The following is a 25,089-nucleotide window of genomic DNA, read 5'->3' on the forward strand; positions in this document are numbered from 1 at the left end:
GGTGTGGGTCCAGTTTCCTCGATGCGCTCTGCAAACCACGTGACGCAGCTCTCCGTGGTGTCAGAGTGGAAAAGAAACAGGTAAATTCACCGTCTCTCGCTTATTGTGTGAGCGAGTCGGCTCGCTTTATTTTTCTCAATATAGCTTATAACACTCGGGGTTCAGGATTTAAATCCTGTCCTAAATCCTACTCCGGAGGTCGACAGCGAGATTACTTGTCGGCCGGTTGTGTAGCAGTGTGTAATACTGAGCCGGGTTTCTGGTCAGTATTGCCTGTTATTTATTTTCATTTTAGCGGCCTATCGGCCTACCCTCAGCCTCGGCGGTTTTTTACGCCTTCAGCCCGGTCCGTGAGAGTACGCCGGGGCCACTGGTTCTAAATGTTGCAGAGCGGTGTCGCGGCTGCTAATTCGCTAACGTGGCTAATGTTTCTTGGCTAACCAAGAGGACGTTAGTTTGTTTAGTTAGCGTGGCTATCAGTCGCTAGCAGACAACCGGCGGCATCGGAGTGGCATGGGCGTATTTTTTTCTTCTTTGGTTCACCCGGTCGAACCCGAAATCTCCGTTAGTTGTTAGCGAGCTAATTAACTTGTTTGCTATTAAGCTAAGTTAGCTAGCGACGCAGCTTTGTGTAGGTAGGTATCACTGTTTAGTTAGCAGGTTAGCCGTTAAAGTTAGCCTCGTTGTCGCCATGAGGTGAAGCCGTGAGAAGCGGAAGCCCACCGAGACTTGAAAGCTGGATGCTTTCCCCTCAACTATTAGCTTGCTGGCTAGCATTTTGGCCATGTGGCTGGATAGTAGATTTGGATATGGTCGACAGGCCCTGTTTTTAGGCTTGTTTGTGCGCGAATCAAAACAGGGTTTTACGTAACATGTGCAAGATTAAGGAATCGATAGCAAGGTTAACAGTATACTGTGTGAGATTGTATGTTGTCTTTCCCCATTTGGTGTTCTCCAAAGTGTATATATGTCTGTTTTTTTTTTTTTTGTTTTTTTTAAAGACATTCGCTTGTTTGGTAATCTAGATTTACCTCAGCATTGAGGCTGTTTTGATGCATAAAGTGTTGCCTCATGTTTGAGTGGTAAATAAGTTAGTGCTCGTTTTCCTTGTGTGCAGCTGCACCCAGTTTACTAAGGAGCTCTTCCCTTTTTTGTCCTCCCTCGGGTGGCCTTGGTTTAAGACATGGTCTGGGAACAAAGGTGATATCACTGCCAGCTTCCAGCAAACCATTAAGCAACCAGGCAGTTTGAGGAAGTGGTATCGTACCATACGTGTGCGCGACATAAGTAGGTCACAAGCCCTTCTAACACTCCTTCTCACCCTTCTCTTCTCAGGTGTTATTCCTTTGTAAATACTGTTATTTGTATATACTGTAAATGATGACGTCCATGGGCGGGAACCGAGCCCGGGGCAACTGGGAGCAGACACAGGGCCAGACACAGAGCCAGACACAGCACAAGCAGAGGCCTCAGGTACCCTCTCACACTCACCACCTGTCACACTGCCCAGATGCTCTGTGATATGCACCAAGGTTGAATATACTCAGACAAGGGTTTTTTTCTTTTCTTTTTTCAACTCGTAATTACATGCAAGTTTTTAGCTACAAAGTTACATACTTGTTACAGTTAGATTTGAGATAAGTATAACTTTAAAAATTCAGTCAAAACTAAGTCTTTATTTACTGAGTAAAGGGCTTTTGCAGATGATGCCATCCTCACTATAAAAGCTTTGGATAAGTTGGGGTGATGCTGCTGAGTAATTACAAGTCGAGAACAAAATCTCTGATTGTGAGCTTTTGGGATCACGGCTTCAGTCTGAAAACCTAATAGGGAACACAGTCTGACCAACTAATATGCAGGTTTGATGATAACAGTAAAAAGACGGTGGTTACTGTTTGTGGTATAGTAGTTGTGTGAAAAAGGTTATTTACAAGTGTTAGCATTTTTTTAAGCACTGTAGTTGTTGTTGAAAATGGTAAATTAGTTGCAATTAGTAAACCTGAAGTGGATGCAAAGGTGCTTTCAATTTTTAATAATAACTTTAGTGCTACAGATTCTATTAACATCTAAATGTTATGTTTTCTCAACAATGCAAATCCTGTGTTTGCTGATGCAAATCTTGGATCTTTTTCACTCTCTTGGAACAGGCTACCGCAGAGCAGATCCGACTCGCACAGATGATTTCAGATCACAATGATGACTTTGAAGAAAAGGTCAAACAGGTGAGCAGATGCACTTTCTTTTTGTCCTGCTGTTTAGGTGTTCCTGCTCCTTTTGTAGTTGCATCACTTCATTTATTGACACGTGTTATATTGTATCATTTATTGTGCTTGGCAATAGACATGTATGTCTCTTGTGTTAGGATTTTTTTTTTAAGTGAACATATACAGGATTTAACCATAAATGATATCAGGCCTGTCAGCTTTAATGATCAAATCATTAATTTTGACACACTCATTGTCATCTAAGTTCAGAAAACTCAAAAAACAAGTCATCGTCACCTTCTGATAAGAGAGTTTACTTCTCAAAGATCAGTGTCTTTATTTAGGAACTAAAACAAGTGGATGTAGTCAGAGTATTCATAGAAAATTAACTTTATATACAATCTGTTGGTTACCTATGGTCTTGTTACAAAGTTACTGAATGTCTACTCAACTGCTGAATCTCAGCAAGCATGTAGTTAACCCTCTATACTGACCTTTTGATAAAATTAGATTTTTATTCTAAGTGTAATTAAAATAGTTTACTTTTTAACAAATGACACAGAGATGTCATGGGTCAACTCTGTCTGATTGTGAAAACCCTCCTTTTCCAGCTGATTGACATCACAGGCAAGGATCAGGATGAGTCTATGATCGCACTGCATGATTGCAACGGGGATGTCAACAGAGCCATCAACGTGTTGCTGGAGGGCAGCCCAGACACTGTGAGTATTGGCTTTGTGTGAAGGCTTGTGCTGTGAGCGCCGGATTCTTGTGAAATCAGTGCCACACTGGATGTTACAATCACATCAGGGAAAACAGTGGTTGGAGACAGCAGCACAACTAAAATTATTGTGACCAGGTTCAATGAACATGCAGCCTTTGAAATGGTTGCTTTGAAGATGGGTACCACAAACGGTCAGATGCCATGTTCAAAGTGACTGTGATGCATGAGCAGGGCGATAAGATGGCGCCAGTCTATCAGTTTTCAATTGAATGCGGTTGTGTACAGCGATACAGCACTAAACAGATAAATCATTAAAAATCGTAAATCTGCTGTCGTCTTTTGCTGTCTAGATACAAAGAAGTTCACATTTACTTTTAAATGACTCAAGCCAGAACCTCATAGGTCTGAAACGCACATTCAGAAATTCCTCCACAAATAGTGATGGAGTTGCTGCAGGACGGCAGTTTAGTAGGTGCATGGGAACCTTGCATTTTTGTATAGGAACATAACCAGAATCCAACAAGTTGGCAACCAGTTGAATCAAGTCCCCAGTTGCAAAGAGACTCATTGCAGACGTACAGCACTTGTCAGTGCTGATTGATTGCAATCTTTCTACATTTATAAATTAGTTAGCAAGTATTTTCAAACCTTTGCCAATCTGAGAGTTATTGCAGTCAGTCTGAGTCAGGCTGTGATTGTTTGGAAGCGGATTGTCTTCTACTGGGCGACTGTGCATTCATTTTCCTGTTGAAAGTGGGTACTGCAGCTGTGTACATTTTCTGTGTTTTCTTTGTCAATGTGCCTCTTTTGCATCCCCTAAGTATGTTGTCACTGACCTGTTGAAAACCAGAAGGGGACTTGAAGGAGGGCAGTCATCTCCTGAAGTGGAGACTGCATTCACAGGGCATAAGCTTCCTATTAGTTTCCATAAAAATATTTGGGTTCTTCTTTCTGCGATGTTTTAGGAAATTCTGCTTGGTACGTTTGTTGCAGTGTCGCTAACAGACAGACAAACAGATGGCACAGATAACATATCTTATCTTTATTTGGCTACTTAAATGTGTGTAATGTTTATCTATAAGTTATCAAAAAATAACTTAAAAGCTTGAATAATAATCTGACTTGTAGAACATGGTGAGAAATTGAAACTAGAGTAAGACTTTGAACAGTATCTTGCCGTTACACATTAATCACAGCTGATCAAGAGATGCTATGCCCTTTGGATTGTCAAATACTGGTTCATTGGAGTAAAGACTTTAAAAGGAGTTTGATTTATACGGCTTGGTAGGGAATAAATAAAATGAACAACATTTCCAATTGTGATTTTCAACTAGCTTCCACAGCTTCCACTAAACAGCTTCTTAATGCACTGTATGTGAAATGCGATCCCAATCAGATTCAGACATACGTAAGCTTAGTGGCAGTTTATGCTCCCTGTTGTTAATCTCTGTGTATAGCGGCATGGCACACATCTGCAAACAGGTCCGTTTTTACAGGTCTTTGTATGATGCATAAGTGTGGTAGCATCACATTTTCCAGATGGCACAGAGCGATATTGCTGCAACCGATGGAAAAGGAAGAGATATTCGTCAGAAAACTATGAAAAGGCCGTAATGGTCACATAGTTTCCTGTTTTGGCCGAGGGTCTCTAACAGTGGAAAAAAAAAATTCAGATCATCACCATATCAACTAACCTTTCATCCATTTCAGTGTGTGTTTTCCATCTTAGTGAAATGTGCCAAGACAATCAGTTCTGTAGTATTCTGATTTAGACGAGCATCATTGTAATGCTATATTTATGTATTTCTTAAGGACTCCTGGGAAATGGTGGGAAAGAAGAAAGGGGTGTCAGGTCAGAAGGAGACCAGCCAGGCAGAAACTGGAGACGAAGGAAAAGAGAACAGAGAGAAAGGAGGCGAGAAGGATGCAGCACGTCGCAGAGGTGGAGCTCCACGCAAGGGACGTGGCGCTAGCAGGGGACGAGAGTGTAAGTCTTTAACTCATCCTTACATTGATTTGCCTTCTTCTACAGTTTGATCTGGAAACTTTAGTCAGTGACTCAGTTTTTACAAATGGGTGTGTCTGCCAACACAATAGATTTTTCTGACTTGAATTCAAGTATGAAGGGATTGAACAAAAATATTGAGAAATGTGTCATTTTTATACACAGTCCTGTATTTACAGAGGCTCAGATTTAATTGAACAAATACCATTATAATTTTCTGGTTATTTAAGGCTCTGTTGAAGTCAAGATCTGCTTGAAGTGTGGAGCCAGTTGAGATTACCAGAGTGTGGACCTTCATTGTGATCTTTTGCCAGGCCTTTATTGTATCTGTCTGCAGTTCTTGTTTATTTTTATTGGTCTTTACATCTTTAGTTTTGGCTTTAGTTTGATTTAGGTTTAGATGAAGAGGTCAGCTTGGCTGCTGCAGAATATTAAAAAAACAAACAAACATTTTGCCCTCAACTCTGAAAAGAAATCATTGAACAAATGGTCACTAACAAGGTGGTTATTTTATCAAATTGCATGCTGTAAATGTACAGCCTGAAAGATTTTTTTTCTTTGAATTTCATCATGTTTCACAAGTCAAGGAATGCTGTTAATTTGAGTCATGCCTGTGCTCTGTCAGACTCAAGTTTATCGAGTCATTTTGTAAAAAAGGCTTTTTGCTTTTGTTGCCTAAAGGGGTTCATTGAGAAAAGAAATGTATGGTTTGCATGAACAGAAAAGAAATGTATGGTTTGCATGAACAGTTGCTTGCTGGCTTATTTCGTCATTTAGATGAAGTTGGATACAGAAAGGTTGCACAGGTGCACCAGAATTCTGTAAAAATAAAAGTGCAAGAAAGCCTTTTAGAACTTATTTAAACTGCATACATCGTCATAGGAAAGGGGAGCCAGCACCTTTGTCTGTCCTTTTGATTCTATCTGAGGGGCTGTTAAGGTTCTCAAACATTAAGTTTTATTTAATTGTCTGCTGTTTTTGCACGCGCTATTGTGTCGAAATCTGAAGCCATTTGCTCTCTCTTCATTACTCAAGTTCGTGGCCAAGAGAATGGCTTAGACGGAGGCAAGACTGGAGTAGCTGGAAGAGGTGCAGAGCGAGGCCGAAGGGGAAGAGGCAGAGGAAGGGGAGCAGTTGGTAAGTAATCCTCTTTACTGTTCTTTGAAGGACGTGTGTCTAATCAAAACAAGGGGTAGCTGGGATTTTTGGGATTTTTTTTTTTTTGCAATGCATACATAATCTGCTGGCTTCCTTTCTTATGGCAAGATTTGTCGAACTGAGAAACTGACACACAGTCTCGTTCTGTCCCCAGGAGCATCTGGACGGCGAGGAGGCAGATTTTCGGCACAGGGCATGGGGTAAGGGAATACCTGCATTGCCTAAATCGAGAAGGCCTTTTGTTCCACTTTTACCTGTTGCTATGGTCACCAGAGAGCAGGACCCCAGCCTATTGTTTAGCATTAATCCAAAGGAGGGAGGACATACATCAGCCAATGGGACGGAACAGCGTGGGCTGAATATCTCTCTTCAGAGTTTGCAGTCTCTAAAGATTTTATTTAGAGTAATATTTGGATTGATTTATGAAGAAGACTGTCAGGGACCGAGCTGGTTTAGCTTTACAGTTATATTAAGCTCTCTGGCCCCAGGCTGCAGGATTATTCAGTTTGTTTTGCTTGTGTTCTTTAGTCTCTCTGAGCGCAAAAGGGTGCAGTTAATACGCATGTCAGTTGAACAGTTAGGTGTCAAAACAGAGGAAGTGCTTTTTGTGCTGACTGTGATGGCTTTCTCGACTCATTTGATTGTCATTAATTGGGCAGTGTATGAGTAAGACTTGTGCTGTCATAAGACATTTCCTGGATTAGGTTGTGAGCAGTCAGGTATGATGTGACTCTGGGTGTATATGTGTGTGCGTCCTAACTGAATGGCTCCCTTGCTGGAGAAGCCTGAATCTGATGTTCTTACAAAAACAGTGTGTTTTGAAGCTGCTGTATCAATACAACAAAAAGCATACTTGCACATGGTTTTAACCTATGGGAATGACTAGAATGTAAAATAATTGCTCTATGATGGTGCAAACGATAACCTGCAGTAGGATCTTTATGGTCTGTGCTCTCTGAGCCTGTGGAAGTGTTCCAGTCTTGGCTGTGTTTGTTTTGAGTGTTGACCTAGATATTGACTTGCATACTCAAACACTATAATACGCTTTTCATACAGATTTGGGGCTAATGTTTTAAAGTGCTGGCTGAGACGTTTTTGTGTTACCTAAACTGTCCTCACCGTCAGCACACAATAGTTCTGTTATTGCTTTTGCTTCTGGATGCTGACAGACACTGTTTACCAGCTTTGCACCAATGTTTGTTGAGAGAAGTGTGCATGGCTTTAAAGGAAACTGCCTTAAAGCAGATAAAGTACTTGTTGCTGTGTGATAAGATGGTGATTTTCAGACCTGCTTGTAGATGTGCGTCACTGATATTTTATGCTTTTAATAGGCAACGTATGCTATTCACCTCACATTTTGCTTTCAGATTTCATTGAAATTGAACTAAACCCAAAAATTAATACTCGGGTTTAAAAGGGAAATGAGTACCACACTTAATTACCAATGAATAAGCTGATCAGATAGATTTGTTTCAGAGTTGATGTGACGGTTTAGATGATTCAAGGGAAGTTGGTAGATGATTTGGTTATTATCTGCATGTGTGAGTCTCTCTGTGAAGTAATAGTGCTTTCAGTCTCTTTAATGGAGCCACATTAAAACCGGCAACCCAGATTTTGGTAACATGAAGACTGGATTTATCACTAATGTAGCCTGGTTCAAGGTGTGTTAAAATGACTGAATTGAACACCTATCCATTTGTTAAGAAATGCAAATTGTAATCTTTGGGTTTTTTCCTGTCTTTTCTGGACAGAAATCATGTCACACCACCCACCACCCATTTTTGTTTCCATAACCCCATTTTTTTTAAATCACCTATTGATTAGTGTCTATTTAGACAAGGTTTTCCAGGTTAAAAGGGCAGAAAGTAATTTCGCACCTCGGATCTGAGAACACCGTTAAAGTCCCACATTACAACTGACTTTTTTTTTTCCTCTGGTGTTGCATTCAACTAATTTCTTTCTTTGTCTGCAGAAAAGAAACTGAGGGAAGAGATTGAAATCCACTCTGTTTCACACATATGGGATCATTTTATGTTGACATATATAGAAACCCAATGAAACAGGCTGATATATGTTTACAGCTGTAAAAACTGTAGTAAAAGTGTAGGTTTGCTTTGGTGGGGTGTTTGTCAGAATCGAGGCAGTTAATTTGGCGCTGTACAGAGTTATCACAGAGTGTGTATGTGACATTCTCAACTTATTAGGTAAATGAGAGTGAGACTAAACAAGAGACTGTGTGATTTGAGATGGATGGAGTTATTATGCAGACCGATGGACCGTGTGTTCAACAATAGCTTTGAGCTCATGTAGTTGTGTGATTGAAGGTGTCGATGAAACTGCTAACTGCCATCATCTACCAGCTGTTTTTTGTTTGCGGCTGATTTATGAAGCCTATACGTCAGTTCAGCTGGGTTTCTTGTGTATTGACCCACTATGACTAAAAGCACACTGGCTTGCTTTGCATTGAAGAGTGATTGACTGGAGCAGAGTTGATATTAAAGTACTGGCTCAGGCAGCTTGAAGGCCTTTTGCTTACGCTGCTGTAGCTGTCGATGGTGGTGGTGGATAAAAAAAAAAAAAGCTTTTTCTTTTACTTTGTTGTTCATCTTGTAATTGTTACCATTATTTTTCTTCTAAAGCCAGAATGATAAGGGGCCCAGATATGATATTGCAGGCAGTAGGAGGTGAGTGCATCGCCTCTTGTGTGTGTATGTGGTGTTCTTGCTTTCTTTAGGGAGCCTTTGAGTGCTATAAAATAGGATAATGTAATAGCAGACATTAAAACACCTCATTCTATTAATAGGATATCAAATGGATATGGCCTTCCCTTAAAATTTGTCATTTAATATGCTCATCCAAGCTATAAATGCATCTTGATTTGCACAGGAAGGATCTTTGACAAATAATGAAAGCTGCTTGGCTTGGCTTCACTCAAAAGAAAAGTGTTGCACTTGATCATGTTGCTAGGCTGCACCAGCTGTAATTTCCTCAGCATACATGGATGTGTCAAAATAATGAAAGATGTTTCTTGCCAGGAAAGAGTCGTTGAAAAACTAAAACAGTACTTAGATGCTTCCCCACTACAACAATGGTAGTTTCACTGCTTTAACCAAGTTTTTTTTAGGATTTCTTTTACATATCATTTCCTGTTGCAAATTTGGTTTTGTTTCTGAAGTGTTTTATGAAGTAAAAAGCCTAATGATGTCAAAAGACCACTGCAAGCAGACAACCACCTTAATCAGTTGTGGTGTGCACCTCATTAAAACTTAATTGAGCGTTTGCTTCTGCTCAAACAGGGCTGACCTCTAGTAGGTGAGTAGGTAGTAGCTGTGACTTATGCAGACACTCGTTCAGTTGTTGGGGAAGTCATTAGTCCATTCATTCACTTCTTGACTCCTTATCACTATGTTTCCCAGAACATTCAACCCTGCTGACTATGCGGAGCCAGCTCAGACAGAAGAAAACTACGGAGGGGGCAGTACCTGGAACAACACAGGAAGCGTGGAGCTAGAGGAGGGAGCTAGTAAGTGAATTTATCCACAAAGGTCACCCTCCAATAAGAGAAGTTAATCTTATCAATTCAGCATCTGTTTAACATCCAAACTATTTTAAAAAGCATGGTTAGCTTGCCAAAGAAGCTCTTGTTGTAAAGACTACAAGGATGGTTTGCTTGATAGTTGAGACATACACACATTTCAGACATATTGTAATGCTCTGACTAAAGAATGATCACTTCCTCTGGTAACTCTACATTAGCTTTAATCTCCTCACCTCGGTCTCTGTCTCCAGGGTTGGAATACTCTGCAGGAGAGGGAACAAATTATCCACCCAAGTTTGATTCTGCTCCTGGTAAACCTGTCTTCACTCCCCTCTTGATTTTTTTTTTCTGCATTCCTTATTCTGTTTGAAGTTCTTTGTTCAACGTGAAATCACTGAACTGTTTCTCTTTCACTCACAGGTGCCTGGAGGTCTGCCACAGAGGAGTGGGGCACTGAGGACTGGAATGAAGATGTGAGTGTTTTATTTTTACCTCAATCACATTATTTCTTTAACAAAAACAGTACATTGTCCTCGAAGAAGTTATAGTTCAGTATTAATGATGGTGATAGCAGCTCCATGGTGTAGTGGTTTACATATTTGCTCGTACCTTGCCAGGAGGAACTTGCGTCAACCCACTAAATCAAACTTGTGGAGCTGCTGTGGCGACCCGTTGAGAATAAGGGAGCAGCTGAAAGTAGATTAGAACTGATTCTGATCTGCACACTTGAACAGAACTAAAACTTCATCTTCTGCTCTCCTTTCCTCTGCAGCTTTCAGAGACCAAGATATTCACAGCTTCCAGTGTAGCGTCAGTGCCTCCGCCTCAAGAGAATGTTACCATCACTAAGGGACAGAGGTGGGTCACTTACACAATTTATTACACTGCTGCTGAGCAAATTGCTTTTCTGGGAATTGATGAAGAGAAAAAGAGCAGTCACTGTTTTGTAACCTTCTCTCTTTTTTGTGGACAAGGTTATAATTGATTTCTTGATCAACTGATTTATGAATGAGTTGATGTTCAGAGAATTATTGGCCATATGCTTGTACTGTTAGTTATCAAGACAATATGCAAATATTTAATTACTTATTCTGCTAGCTGGACAAAAACGAGCAGTGTTAATATCGCTCACTTGATACTTCTGTTGAATTTAAATAGTAAAAAAAGATTAATCAAGAAAACAATGAAAATGAATGCAGCTTTACAATAATTAACCTATTTTTATTGAAACTTTTTATAGGTATCATAATGAATGGTTTTTTAAATTTCTTGTTATAGGATTGATCTCGCGGTGCTCCTTGGGAAGACTCCACCATCTTCTTCCTCAGAGACAGAAAATGCCCCCATGGAGGCCACCCAGCCCCCCTCTTTGTCCCAGTCACTGGTTTTCAGCAACTCCAAGCAAGGAGTGCCCCTCTCTCAAACATCCTCCAGCACCCCTTACACCCAGCACAACATGGTGAGACTCTAAAGAACAAGGCATGGCAGTTTTTCCTAACACTGCAGTTAAATGTACATTGCCTCTCAGATAGCTCACTAATGCAAATCATCTTTTAACGTTGATAAGTCCACCACTTCCTCACCACACAGAACACGGGCGAGTATAGTGATATCGCGGCATAACTGCATTATTGTGGCTCAAGTATTTATTCAGTTGGAATAATGGTCTGTGTTCTTCTACCAACACTGCAGGTCAGCATGCTGAGCAAGGGTTTTGGGGAAGTGGGGGAACCTAAAGGAGCCAGCACAGGGACCACTGGGTCCCAGTTTTTGGAGCAGTATAAAACAGCCCAGGCACTGGCCCAGCTGGCAGCCCAGCATTCCCAGACTGGACCCCCCAACACAACCCCTTCATCATGGGACACCAGTGCTGCCTCACTGGGACAATATGGTGAGATGAGAGCCTTTTTTAAATTACTCTGAAGATAAATTATCTGCACACTAAATGCTATTGTTATTAAATGCCTTGCTGTAATATGTGAAGTGGTATATTTCATAATGATTATAATTGAGCTTTTTACTCTTCTTTTTTTTTTTTTTTTTTTTCAATTTCAGTACCACAAAATACCTGCTGAGTTTATTTTTTCTGACTTTTGTCCCCCCACTATTGTCTAGATATGAAGGCTCAACCGGAGTCTGCAATTCATACGCCCTTTACAAAGAGGCAGCCCTACCAGGCCACCACCTCAACCTCGTCCATGTTGGATGTTTTCCTGCAGGACAAAGGCCTGCCTCCTTCCTCTTCTGTCTCCTCATCATCTTCCTTACCACAACAAACAACATCCTCCCCCCATGTGGTGCCTCCACCTGCTTCCTCCCTTCCTAAAATGGCTGGAGTCCCTTCTCTAGGTCAACAAGTTTCCCCAAGCTCCTCAGATGCCCAGGGTTCAAGTCCTCTGCCTTTGCAGCAACACAAAATCAAACAGCAGAAGAAGAGGGCCTCCATTAATACAAAGGTGACTTTTAATAAGAGATTTTGAAAAGGTGCCCGATAGAAGCTATTGAAAACAGACTGGTTTCATGTTAGGGATGCACTGATCCAAATGTTTTCTCTTCCAATATGATGCCAAAATCTGTGCGTTGGATGTGAAAATGCTTCCAAAACAGGTGACAATTTGCTGTTGGCTTCTTTCATCCTGTGTTAGATTGCCCACATTGCTGTGTGGTAAACATAGAACAACAGAATTGAATTGCGTTGAACTGAATTGATCTTCCTCATAGATTGCTGTGTTGTCACCAATACTCGATCTAGTTGTCTGAGGCAGACAGATATCCAATTAAAATAGCACACCAGTAGAGTTTGTGTCTTATGTATGAAAGCAAGCTTTCAGTCTTTGTGGCCTTAAAGAAAGCAAACTGCTTTTGTCTTTACTCAGATTCCAGCAATGGCAGTGGAGATGCCTGGCTCAACAGACATCTCAGGCCTGAATCTTCAGTTTGGAGCGCTGCAGTTTGGGTCTGAACCAGTTCTACCAGAGTACGAGTCCTCCTCTACCACCACAACACCAGGCAACCAGGTCCAGAACAGTCTCTACACAAGCCCCAGCAGGTTGGTACTTCCCAAAGCAAAGCTCTTCCTGTACGTAAACAGGAAGAGCTTGAATGGAGGACAGTACTCTTAAAAACCTTCCTCTCAGACCTGCTAGTTGTACTCAGTGTTGTGCCATCTGCTGTGCAACCAGCCAACATAAGGATAGTTCATGTTAGAAAGTTTATGTTGACACAGAACGCTGTGGAATGACAGATTTTTGTTTTTGATTCAAGAACGGTTCTCTGGAGTAAAGTTTTTCTTGACTTTGTAGTCCTGTTCATTGACAGTCATTTTGCTAATGCTTCTGGGCACTTATTAAGCGTGCCTATGCAATATCACGCTGCTTATTATTTGTTGGATTTGTTGTTCTTCTTATTTTGCTGCTCCTGCTGTCTAAATGGCAAGAGAGCTATAACTTTAAATAGAACTTGGATGTGTATAATTTATTAAATCACCTGTTAAATCAGATTTTTTTTTTTTTTTAAACTTAAGTTTGGGGACTTTGCCCCCCAAAATCTTAAAAATTCTTTTGTCCCCACAAGTTATACTTACTGTCTGCATGTGCACAGTCATGAAACTTAATGGAGCAGTCCAAAGTGCATGCTCAATCAACATCTCTAGCTCATCCCACCAGAGCAGGAGCCACATCAAAACAATATTGATACAGTGCTAAGATAACAACAATGTATGCACAAAACATGTTGTGAACCTCACCTGTGGGGATGCATCAGTGCAACAACTCAGTTTGGCAGTTGTGGGCAGGCAGGCTAGCTGCCATCGTTGACGCACAAATTTCTATTCAGGGTTTTAGTCGAGCCTGTCTCTCTCATAAAGTCTAACATTTTGTACCGCTTATTCAACAGTGTTTGCATACTTTTCTGATTGCCAGGAATACTGAATTATTTTACCAGTTAGAACTGGACTTTTAAGAATTTGGCTTTTGATGTTGATTTTATTTTTTCCCCACACTCTGTTTTACTCAGCACTTCTTTAAAGGTTAGATCAATTTTTGGTGTGTGTCCCAGTCTATAAAACTCATTAAATTGTAATTATCATCAGTATTCAAGTCAGAACCATTAATTGAACACAATTAACTTTGAGATTGTCCATTTCATTGCAATCTGCAGTGAGTCAACTCCAGTTCTCTCCAACTCCAGCCAGATGGACCTGTATGATCAGAGACCATCTCAAACACGGCGTTACCCTCCTTCAGTCTCCTCCTCCCCTCAGAAGGATTTGCAGCCCAAGGTAAAGCCAACACTTTCCTCTTTCACTTGATCTACTAAAATGTTAAATACCCCATTTTTAGTGAAGTATTAAAGGAGGAGTGACTGGGGACAGCATGCTCAACTACCACCTGCTCTGTTATGCAAAAGCCTTTTAAAATAAACTCTACTCTTATACTTCTAAATTCTTTTGTTTTCCATTGTTCTCGTTGTAAAGTGCTAGTGGTTTTTAAACATGGCCTGTATTTGATATCTGCGTATCAAATAAGCTTCAGCTTTTTATCAATGGCCTGTCTCCATAGAAACCTGTGAGCTCACGTTCATTGTTGGTTTTACAGAATGGCTTCAGTTCAATACAGGCAGCACAATCCGTGGAAGGTAAGCGTCTGCTTACTAGTCAGGTCATATTTTCTGGCACATTTAGCCCACATACACGTTTCCTGAGCATTATTAATTGAGTTTTGTTGGTTTTATTCCATCCGTTTCTCTTTTGCTCTCTGCACAGCTGCAGCAGGCTCTGCAGTATCAGTCAAGCCGGCCTCTGACTCGGTCACGCCCGCATCGGTCTCCAGCATGGGCACTTTAACAGACAGCAGCTCAGCCTCCTTGTTGACTACAGCCAATCAGACGCCCCTTAGTGCTCTGGGTCACAATGAAGACTTGCCTCCAAGCAGCATGGCCCCTCCTCAGCACAACAAGTGAGATGCAGCTAATCTCTTAAATCTAAATTATGATTGGTGTTAACCTAAGTGTCAGTGAATGTGATGTGATTTGCTGATAAGTGTAATAACCCCTGTATATCCTGTGTTCTTTTACAGCTCTCACCCATCACAACAGAACAGTCTGACTCCATCTGTCCGGACATCGAACTCAGGCTTACTGGTGAGCACTTTGTATGCTCGTGTCAATTTTTACATCAGAATCAATTGTACTTATTTTATTTTATTTTTTTAACAAGTCACAAATGAGTATGAGTAGCTTATGCAGGAGGTTGGGTCTCCCTCCCCCACTCACTCAGTGTGAGCATTTTTCAAAGCTGCATTTCCTGTGGTTGTAGATGGACACATTATATGTTCATTCACTCTAATGGAAATGTAATCTCATCAATCTTCGCCACATTTATTATCTTCCGCCCCTACAGCATCCCAGCGTCGATGGAGACTCGAGCCTGCACTCTTCATCCTTCCCTTCCTCTGTCTCAGCCGTGCCGTCTTCATCAGTCCCCTGCTCCTCTTCCTCTGTGGCTGCTGCACAGGTGTCCTTAGGGGCTCCTCAGGCCTCCTCAGTGGGCTCTGCCACAGTTTCAGCTCCCTCGGGCCTAGGCCCCGTCAGCAGTCTGGCCATGGGCCTCAACACTGCCTCTATGGGTGCCCCAGTAGCAGCAGCTGCCGCCGCCACTGCTTCAGTCTCCACAGCGGCCTCGACCATTCAGTCTTCAGCATCTTCGTCATCAACGCGCAGCTCTGCAGCATCCTCAGGTTAGACAACACAAGCACAAATATATCAAAATGTAGATTCAGTTTAAATTGTGTTTGCTTTTCACTTTTTCTGCATAGCTGACTTTAAACTGTGCAGTCAATACCAGTGATATAATTATAAGCTTGGTAACTTGATGTGAGGCCTTCACAATAACTTGGTGGTAAAATGGACAGTCAGTCGTTTACTGTATGCGAATCCATTGTGGAGCTTCTGTTACAATATTGCCATTGATCGGGTCATGTGGTCTGGCTTCAGAGAGCACACACAAAGTAGAAGAAAAGAATAAAGGAAAGCATTAAGTAGAGCTTGTCTGGGGTGTTAGGCCGTTGTTTAATCCTTCATTTTGACTAGATTTTAGAACCAATTGAAGTCCTTAAGAGTTTAGTGGTTACAGTTACACAGATGATGTAACCTTCGGGGCATATTTTGTGGTCAGGTGGCAGATGGATGCATAAATTTATGTTGACTTACAGTAGAGCAACTGTGGTAAAGGATTTCTTGGGGAGTTTGTCAGAGATCGTCTTTGATTAAAGTGAGTGAGTCATGGGTGTTTTGTTTTGTCTGGGATTCGATCTGGTTTCCATTTCCTCATCATCACAGGTGTGCTTTTCATGATTCTGACTCTTTGGTTGGTCCCCTGAGGCTTTTTCTTTCACACACGTAGAGTGTAATCTTTGCTGCTAAACAGTTTGTCACGTGTTTTACTGCAATGTTTTCATTTATTATTTCTGCTAAAGGCAATGTATTTGTAATACGTTGGTTATGTAATGCAAGTTGGTGAATAATTAGAATAATTTGGTTGCTTAGCGCATGGGTAGAATTGTCTAGCAAATACAGGCACAGGTGTATTTTCATTGTGATTATGAGGCTTATATTTCTGTTTTGCAAATAAATGCATTTTATTGGTTTATTTTAATTTGTGCATACAGGGAAAGCACCTCCAAACCTTCCACCCGGAGTGCCCCCTCTACTGCCCAACCCATACATTATGGCCCCTGGACTACTGCATGCCTACCCTGTAAGTACTGTCAAAGTTTCTATGGCCTGAGCTTCACATGTACTTACTAGATTTTTATTTACTGTGTTACTTACTCCACACTAACTTGATTTACTGTTCTTTTCAGCCTCAGGTGTACGGCTATGATGATCTACAGATGCTACAGACAAGAATACCGCTGGTAAGTGTTGTTTGTGAAATGTGTTTAGCTGCTGCAAGAAAAATAATGTTATGCACAGTTAGGAGTGTAAAATTACACAGCATTGTCAGCTTTGTATGACTCGGGGTTTAGGTGTGACTGTTCAAATCTTCAAACAAGTTGGAGTTGTTTTTGGGGGGGTTGGTTTTGTTTGTTTGTTTGTTTTTTACTGCAGTTACTTGAGGGCCAAATCCCTCAAGTATAAAATACATTAACTACACATTACCTGTGCTGTATTTACGGTTTGTCTTAAATGAACCAATAAAATCAGCAATGTAGTTCCATCTCTACAAATTGAGAAATCCCCGGGCTCTCTGTCCTGGTCGTTGTGTCCTTGGGCAAGACACTTTACCCTACTGCCTACTGGTGTTGGCCAGAGGGGCCGATGGCGCGATATGGCAGCCTCGCTTCTGTCAGTCTGCCCCAGGGCAACCGTAGCTTGCCTCAACCAGTGTGTGAATGCGAGAGTGAATGAATAGTGGCATTGTAAAGCGCTTTGGGTGCCTTGAAAAGCGCTATATAAATCCAATCCATTATTATTATTATTATTAAAGACGGGCTCATAGGCAACAGTGAACAGTTTAGAAAAAATGTTTACCATTACATACCCATCCCAAGTTATGTGATGGTATGTAGGCACTCAATTTCTTGTGTTCTTATACTGTAATATTTTTCTTATCCAGGATTATTACAGCATTCCCTTTGCAGCAACACCCACAACAGCACTGACAGGCAGAGAGGGCAGCTTGACAAGCAACCCTTATTCTGGTGAGACACTTTCTAGTTTTTAGTTTTTTAGCTCCATTAAAAGTCTAAAAGAGTGAGACAGACTATCTACTACTATGTGTGATTAGAAAATATCATTTTATTTTAAAAATGTATTATTTTACTGCTATATCATGTTTCAATCTTTTATTCCCATTTTCTTTAAGGTGACTTATCAAAGTTTGGTCGAGCTGATGCCTCTTCTCCGGCTCCAGCTACCACATTAGCTCAGACACAACAGAATCAGAGCCAGACGCATCACACCACACAGCAGCCCTTCCTGAATCCTGCGCTGCCGCCAGGCTACAGCTACACCAGTCTCCCGTACTACACTGGCATGCCAGGATTGCCCAATACCTTTCAGTATGGACCTGCTGTGTTTCCGGTGAGAAATCTTAATATCCAAAATGATTAACTTTTTCCTTGTTTGCAATTTCTTAGCGTTATTATATAACAACAAGCAGTTGTTGATTTATTTATTAATTTTTTTTCTTTTCGTGTGGGTATGAAGTCCAGTGCCTTATATTTCCACCACTAGTAGATGAGGGGAGTAGATTAGAGTATTAGAGGCTCATTGTATAGTTTTACTGAGAAAGAAACAAATGTTAATTGAAAATACAAACCTGTGAGAAGTAGCCAGTCAGAAGAAAGTTGCCTTAATGGGAGGGTGGCCTTAAAAGAACAGGAGCTATAATCTCCTCAACAACTGAGGGGCTGCACCAAGCCCCAGTGTATCATGAGTAAGTATTCTACTCTTAATAGTGTCCAACAATAAAGATAAATTGAGTATAAAAGGCCGCCTTTAAATTAATTCTTCCCTTTAGACAGTGAGAGACAGAGTGGCTTCTGTCAGCCTGTGGTCATCTTTGAAGATGTGTTGCATATTGAGCTGGCAGCTAGCAGTGATGGGAGAGTAAAAAGCTACTTACTGTAACAAGTACAATCAGTTTATCTTTGACTTCAGCCAGACAAGAGGCTGCAGCTCGACCTCTACCCGTCTTTCTAGTAGCTCTGCCTTAACGTTAAACTTTTCTAAAATAGAAAAAAAGAGGGACTAATTTCTTGTCAACGATTTAAAAGTTCACCCTAGCCAGTTGGAATTAAAGCCAAATTTGTGATTGTGAGTGACAGAAACACTGGCCTAAACAGGTTCCTTCAACTTGCCTGATATCGCTTCGTTTCAGCCCCCGATGCTGCCTGTAGCCTTTCCTCTGGTGGCAATATGAGAGCGATTTAAGCAGTTTTAAAAATGCATTATCAGAACCTGAATGTGTGTTTCACCAACATGATTGTGAACTTTTCACATTTTCCTTTGCTGACCTCTTGACTCTATTTTTTTCCCCCGCCCGTCCAGGTGGCTCCTACCTCGTCAAAACAGCACGGTGTGAATGTCGGCGTCAATGCCTCGGCCACACCCTTTCAACAGGCTAGTGGCTATGGTTCCCATGGATACAGCACTGGTGAGAGCCTAAATAATGTTGAAACGGCATGTTTACGGGGTTGTGCTAGTATACTTGGACACCGATGACTCTGTGCTGATTCTCACAATGAGCCCATTGATTTTCCCATCGGTGGAGTGCGTATTTCATTCGAGCGCTGCAACATCTGCAAGCATAAACATGGTGCTCGTGTAATGGCCTTTGTTATTCTTGTGTCAAGACACTTGCTCATGGTTTATGAATCATTCTTGTGACCCGGATGTTGACGTGAAAGTTTAATGTTTTCATGACCAGAACATGGTTTGGTGTGTCAGAAAACGCATCTGCATCTCATACAGTTTCAGTGCCTGTACACGTGAGGAAAATGCCTGAGTAATTCTTCTCTAACAACAAGAATGCATCTTATGTCACTTTTATTTAAGGGTGTCTTTAGATCAAGTATATGCTGTCTAAACAGAAAGGGATAAGGGGCTTTAAAAGTGGCATCTGGCTGTACCAGTTTACAAACGAACAGGGTTAGATTATGGGTTTCTCGCTTTTTTCCATGGCTTGCTTTGCTCATCTCGGAATGCAGTTTGCCCCAGAGCTTTACTATCCACCACCTCGCCTGCACACACCTTCATGTTGAACACATCAACACATGAAGCCAACGTCTTCCTATTTTTCCCAAAGACTGACATTTGAGACGATATTCTTTCACCGGTTTTTATATATTCTATCCAATCACTTCACTGAGGCTGTAGTTTACATACTTTATTCATCACTCGGTATCCACCTTTAGTCACAACATGTGGAAAACCTATTTGTTCTAAGCTGCACCATCTGCTGCTTTCTGCCATTACCCAACTCAAGCTCACTCTCCACCCCCATACACACGCCCTGCCTGCCCCCTCACTTCCCTCACCTCCTCCCCCTCAGACTTGGGTCAGATGGTACCTGCAAATGACGTCAGCGTTGATTCTGACCTGCTTGTTGTACCGGACGGACAGGTTTTGCCACACAGACGCTGCAGATGGTATCAAAGTTCTGGTTGTTACAGCGGAGGGAACTTGATACCGTCTGCATTGTCCCAACTTGGTAAAACCTGTCCATGTGGTCCAATTTTCAAACAAAACGCTATGAATCATTTGCAGATGCTATCTGAGGCAGGTCTGCTTCCCCTGCCTGGTGTGTCTAATGCTGTGGGCTGCGGCTGTGTGTCTGACTGTTGCAGGCTATGAGGATGTGGGCCAGGCTTCAGGGAGTGGGGATTTCTGTAAGGGCGGATACGGCACTGCCGTGGCCGCTGCTGCTTCTGCACAAAACAAGCCAGCCAGCTCTGTCACCGGGCCTGGAGTCGGTGAGTGCCGCCACATGCCAAATTAAACCTAAAGCGAGAGAGAGAGAGAGAGAGAGAAAAACCAACCCTGTCCCTCCCGTCTTCCTCCTTGTGTCACCAACCATCCTTCTCCCCCCTCTTTGCTCTCGTTCCCTTGCCTCATCGCTGCTGCCTGCAGGAAGACCTGTCACACTACATGTGCTTTCAGATAGTCCAGTGCAGCCTGCCTCTTTTACAAGCCTTGTTTGCATTTCTTTACCCATTTTCTGCCAGGGTAACTCATCATCACTCCAATGTACTTCTATGTAAAACAGCTACACTGTGTTTAGAGGTTGGTTTTTTTTTGTTTGTTTGTTTTTTTAAAAAAAAGGTCGTATTAACATTATTGGGCTTCTACAAAGTGATTGCGAGTTACTCTGGTTGATGCTTTCCCATTTTCCCCTGTGTTGCTTGCTCTTCACTCATGTTCTCATTGCTGGTGTGTCCGTCTCCAAAGTAAAGAGTTTGCTGTCCTGCGAGGGTCGTAGTTTGCAACCAAGGACAGAGAGGGCAACAAAATCATCTGTAGCACTGGTGATTGGTCAGAATAATGCCGTGTGTGACTGAAATGTTTTGTCAAAACTGTGTGCACTGAACCAAACCTGGTACATAGGAAGTTCTGCTTATGTCTTTGAACATCACTGACCATTATTGGAGTATTGAAGTTCAGCGTTACCTAATTAGATATGATGACAGTGGATACAACGGATGACATCGGTCACTCGCTCAAAGGGAAATCTGTCATTTCTGCAGGAGTTGTGATAGATTTCATTAATGACTTATTTGTTCTGGATTAAAAAACCCTTTATTACCTTGTGAGTGTACGAAGCAAGAAATGCTGCATTTAACGAGCGTCTCGTTAAACATGCAACTTGTCAGTGTAAAAGTGTTTGGACACTCAGGATTTTAACACATTTCTGTGAAGCTTCCACACAACACAGGGCTGAAATGAGTGCTTTCAGATTAACAGAGTCTCATAAGGTTGAGCGTCTCTCTAGCTGACAGTTTCTTTAGCAGCTTAAAAGCAAAACAAAAGTTTAAAAATCCATCACTTGTGTTATCTGCAGAAAAAATGACAGAAACATTTAATATCACTTGTATACAAGATTCTTCTGCTTTCCAGCAGTGCCAAGACTTCAGAGCAAAATATCTGAGAAACCTATCTTTAATCATTCATTCATTGACTTCTGTTAAAGAGAACTAAGAGATGTATTTTATTTTTATTAGTCTGTTAATTTATTTATTTATTCTTTTTTTTGACAAGTACAATTTACAAAATGATGAAAATGCTCATCTGGTTACTAAAGTTGTCTTCAGAATAGGGATGCACTGTACTGACCATCTTTTATTGAGTGTTACTGTTTTGGGGGAAATGGAAAAAAACAACAACAAATTAAAGGGACAGAAAAAAATATATCTTATCCTTTGTTGGGCAAATTGTCGTCTTGTTTTTTCTGATCAGATGTCAAAAATCCAAAATCATGTATTGTCTTGTATGAAAATATATTCATACAAGACAAAGCAAAGAAGCACATGATTGTCACCAGTTATATTTGGGTAATTTTCTCTGAAAATGTTGAAAATAAATCATCTGTAATTAGAAAACTGGGACGGGACTAGCATTTTGTTTAATATCCAGAGTCTCTTCTTTTTTGGTAAGCTGATATCATAGAGAGTTAAAAAGGAAGTGTCAGAGCAAACCAGAGCAACAGTAAGACCAAAGCCTGAAACATACACTCAGCTACACCATCTTTCTCTGATTCCTCTTCCTGTTCATCTCATCCTTCCTCATCTTTGCCGTCGTCACTAAAGGGAAATTCTGCTGAAATCATCTATGGACTCGTGCTCACATAGATGTTCATACTTGGAATTTCCCAGTGTTCTTTTATAATTTGGATTTCCCCCCCCCCTCATAGATAATGTCTATACATTAATTTCCTTGTTGTCCATCGACCCAGTATCATCTGTGCTGGTTGGAATCAGAGCGTAACCACGTGGGTGGTTACTGTAACATATTCGGTTTAACAGTTAATGAGCTCAGTTTGTGTCGTTTCCCCCTCTCTGCAGGAGTCTCTGTGACATCAAGCAACACAGGAGTACCAGATATTTCAGGGTCTGTTTACACAAAGACGCAGGTAACTACAGAAATATTTACTCACAGGATATGCTTCTGCTTGTCTTGTAGCAGCAAACAAAAAAACACTATAGTGGCCCAACTGATTATTCTTCTTCCTGGTCCCCTGCAGTCGTTTGAGAAGCAGGGCTTCCACGCCGGGACGCCAGCCGCATCATTCAGCCTGCCCTCTGCGCTGGGCAGCGGGGGCCCCATCAACCCTCCTGCCGCTGCCGGCTACGCTCCAGCTCCATTCATGCATATCCTGACACCACACCAACAACCCCACTCTCAGATTCTGCACCACCACCTGCAGCAAGACGGACAGGTGCAGTGTGTATATATAAATGCTTACGTATTTGAGGTCATGTGATTTTTAGAAACAAGCTGAGCAAATAAAAACATATACAGGCATTATTCGTTGACAAGGAAACTCCACCCAGTGAGTCAAATAGTAATGATCAACAGTCTGAATGAGCTCAAAAATGCATAGGCTGAAAGTAAAAGATGGAAGTGTGTCGACATCAGTTTCCCCGAGCGGTGACCAATGCAGCGTCAGCTTTAGAGCCTGAGATCGGGTCGGCTTGACCAAAATTTATGGTCAATGCTGAAAAATGAGTGGGTGACATCACTGTAGCTCCATCTTTTATATTCAGGCTGTTAACTAGTTGACAACTTCCAGTCTTTTTGATAAAGCACATTCAAAATAAATGAAGTAGCACTTCAGCATCATGCAGTCAGACTGTTATAAGTAGTAATACAAATCTAGTGAATTGCCTATAAAAGATTTGTTGGCAAGTTCATTAAGTGTTTGTGGTTTCACCGTGACATTAGCTGTGCTGCTTTTAGGTAAACACATGGCACAAAGCGGCAGCTCACTGATGAACTTTGTGACTCTCCTCCACAGAGCGGCACTGGACAGCGCAGCCAGAACGCCTCCATCCAACAGAAGTCTCAGATCAACAAGTCGGCGTACAACAGCTACAGCTGGGGGGCAAACTAACATCCACTCACGGGACCTCACCCCGCGCAGTGTCAAAAAGCTGGGAGGGGTGGGAGGCTCTTCACTCCTTCGGCAAATAAGTCTCCACGTATAAATCCCCGCTTCCTCCTGCAAAGATTTCCCTCCAGTCTCTTGGCCCAGCACTCCCACAGCTCTGACCGCGGTCAGAGGAGGTGCTGTGCCGAGAGAACGAGCACTGTTAATGATGCATGGATGGATGGGTGGGAGGGACAGGAGGGGCTTTAAAAGTGAGGGGCGATCGGAGATAAATGGTGATAGAAGCAAACCATCAAGAGGGTGAAAATACTAAGTGTTGGGAATTTGTATCGTATTAATCTTCCCGCCCCTTGCGCCCCCCCCAACATTTTTTCCTTTCACTTGTAACATAGAACTGTTTTTCTAAAAGAATGAACGTTTCCTGTATGGTCTTTTTTTTTTTGTCTTTTCCCATTTTTTTCCCCACTGAAGGGGAGGAATGAAGTAATCTCTAAAAGGGGGTGGGGGCAGGCTGGTTTTGTATTTTAGACCCTCAACTCCCTGTTACTTAACTTTTTTGCCGGAAATTCTTCCCTCCTGAACAATTTCCAAACACAATAATTTGCCGTTGACTTTTTTTATGTTTTGGGGTTTTTTTGTTTTTGTTTTTTTATGTCATTTTAAGTTTGCAGAAACAATTCTATAAATTGGTAGAGTTGTGAAGTTTATTTTTTACCGAATATAGATATATTATATATAAAGACATATAAGCAAGCTCACTGGCTTTGACTGTGAGGAAAAAGTGTGTTTGTCATGTGACTGCGTGCATGTTTGTACACACGGGGGGACCATGGTTGCGTACTGTGCTTGGGTTTTTGTTTTGTTTTTGGTTTTTTTGCCTAGCACAGGTTTTCCATTATCCAACACTTGTACAGAAACTTTTCCCATTAATTATAAATATTTCATAAGGCCCCTCTTATTTTGAAAGATGAGAATGATTTCCAAGGCCAATACACACCCGGTCTGCCTTCCAGTGTGAATAATTTTGTTTCTGAGGCCCTCCCTGCCCCGCCACCTGTCCCCCCAACATTGTAAGGAAATCTGCAGCATTGAATACTGATGGACAGAATTGTACTATGGGTTTTTTCTTCTTTTTTTTTTCTTTTTTTTTTGTCAGTGATTTTTTTTTTTTTTTTTGTACTGTGCGTTTTAAAAAAAAAAAAAAAAGTTTAAATGGATAAACTTGTCTTGTACATATATATAAAAAAAAAAACACAAGTACTGTAGTCCCTGTTTGTTCGATGGCTTTCTTCTTTTCCTTCTTAAATCCTTGCAGACTTGTTAGCTTTTTTGTTTTTGTTTTTTTTATTTTGTAAAAATATATAAATATTAAGTAAATAAACAAGAAAAAGACATTTTCATCATTTTGGATGTGAATGTCTTTTTAAGAAACTACATTTCTCATGTGGCATTTAAATACTGCAGCATCTCTTCACTGTCATTCAGTACAAGCAGTTCATGGATGAAGTGCTTTCCAGTTGGTTTCTGTTAGTGGGCTCAGTCACAACAATATCCAGGATGTCAAGAGTACCAAATGAAACTCCAAACTTATAACTACATCACACATTTTTTGGTCATGTAATGTGCGGTATTGGTTGGTATTGGTTCGGGGTTTTTCTTTTTGTACATTTTACCCTCCATCTGTCTTGGACACACTTTAGCATTTTATGTTTCTCCATGATATATTTTCTACCCCCTCTAGATATGCATCTTGGCACCTTTCTAGCAGGCACATCAGAGACAGAACTGTACTTTTAAATGCATCCCAAAGGTGCTCTGTTGAATTAAGGTCTTTTACTGTATTAAACGCAGCTA

General features: G+C 41.3%; 2 protein-coding genes across 11 annotated transcripts in view; one reads left to right on the top strand and one right to left on the bottom strand.

Moving 5' to 3' along the window:
* On the top strand, positions 1–24,028 carry ubap2l (ubiquitin associated protein 2-like). 8 transcript variants are annotated; one of them, XM_026157301.1, is made up of 30 exons: positions 1–80; positions 1,336–1,473; positions 2,148–2,222; positions 2,816–2,926; positions 4,741–4,915; positions 5,969–6,070; positions 6,246–6,291; positions 8,731–8,775; positions 9,508–9,614; positions 9,881–9,940; positions 10,050–10,102; positions 10,402–10,487; positions 10,908–11,088; positions 11,322–11,520; positions 11,745–12,085; positions 12,506–12,678; positions 13,788–13,908; positions 14,189–14,264; positions 14,392–14,584; positions 14,705–14,768; positions 15,028–15,364; positions 16,295–16,383; positions 16,490–16,543; positions 17,245–17,329; positions 17,494–17,711; positions 18,681–18,786; positions 19,979–20,104; positions 22,190–22,257; positions 22,369–22,563; positions 23,143–24,028. In XM_026157301.1, the coding sequence occupies exons 2-30, from the start codon at positions 1,378–1,380 to the stop codon at positions 23,236–23,238; spliced, it is 3,678 nt and encodes a 1,225-aa protein (XP_026013086.1). In that variant the 5' UTR covers positions 1–80; positions 1,336–1,377; the 3' UTR covers positions 23,239–24,028. The 8 variants fall into 8 exon arrangements, with proteins under 8 accessions (XP_026013086.1, XP_026013089.1, XP_026013088.1 ...); XM_026157304.1 differs by having other exon boundaries at positions 14,225–14,264; XM_026157303.1 differs by having other exon boundaries at positions 13,818–13,908.
* Positions 1–25,089, bottom strand: part of efna3a (ephrin-A3a) — a 400,882-nt gene that overhangs the window by 95,826 nt on the left and 279,967 nt on the right. The gene's annotated exons all lie outside the window — the stretch shown is intronic.

The sequence above is a fragment of the Astatotilapia calliptera genome, chromosome 22 (genome assembly GCF_900246225.1).
Source record: "Astatotilapia calliptera chromosome 22, fAstCal1.2, whole genome shotgun sequence".
In the NCBI taxonomy this organism is placed as follows: Eukaryota; Metazoa; Chordata; class Actinopteri; order Cichliformes; family Cichlidae; genus Astatotilapia; species Astatotilapia calliptera.

Coding starts and splice junctions, on each gene's coding strand:
- ubap2l (XM_026157301.1), top strand. CDS start 1,378: ATGATGACGTCCATGGGCGGGAACCGAGCCCGGGGCAACTGGGAGCAG. Junction 6,071..6,245: donor CAGAGGAAGGGGAGCAGTTG/GTAAGTAATCCT, acceptor TTCTGTCCCCAG/GAGCATCTGGACGGCGAGGA. Junction 8,776..9,507: donor GATATTGCAGGCAGTAGGAG/GTGAGTGCATCG, acceptor TATGTTTCCCAG/AACATTCAACCCTGCTGACT.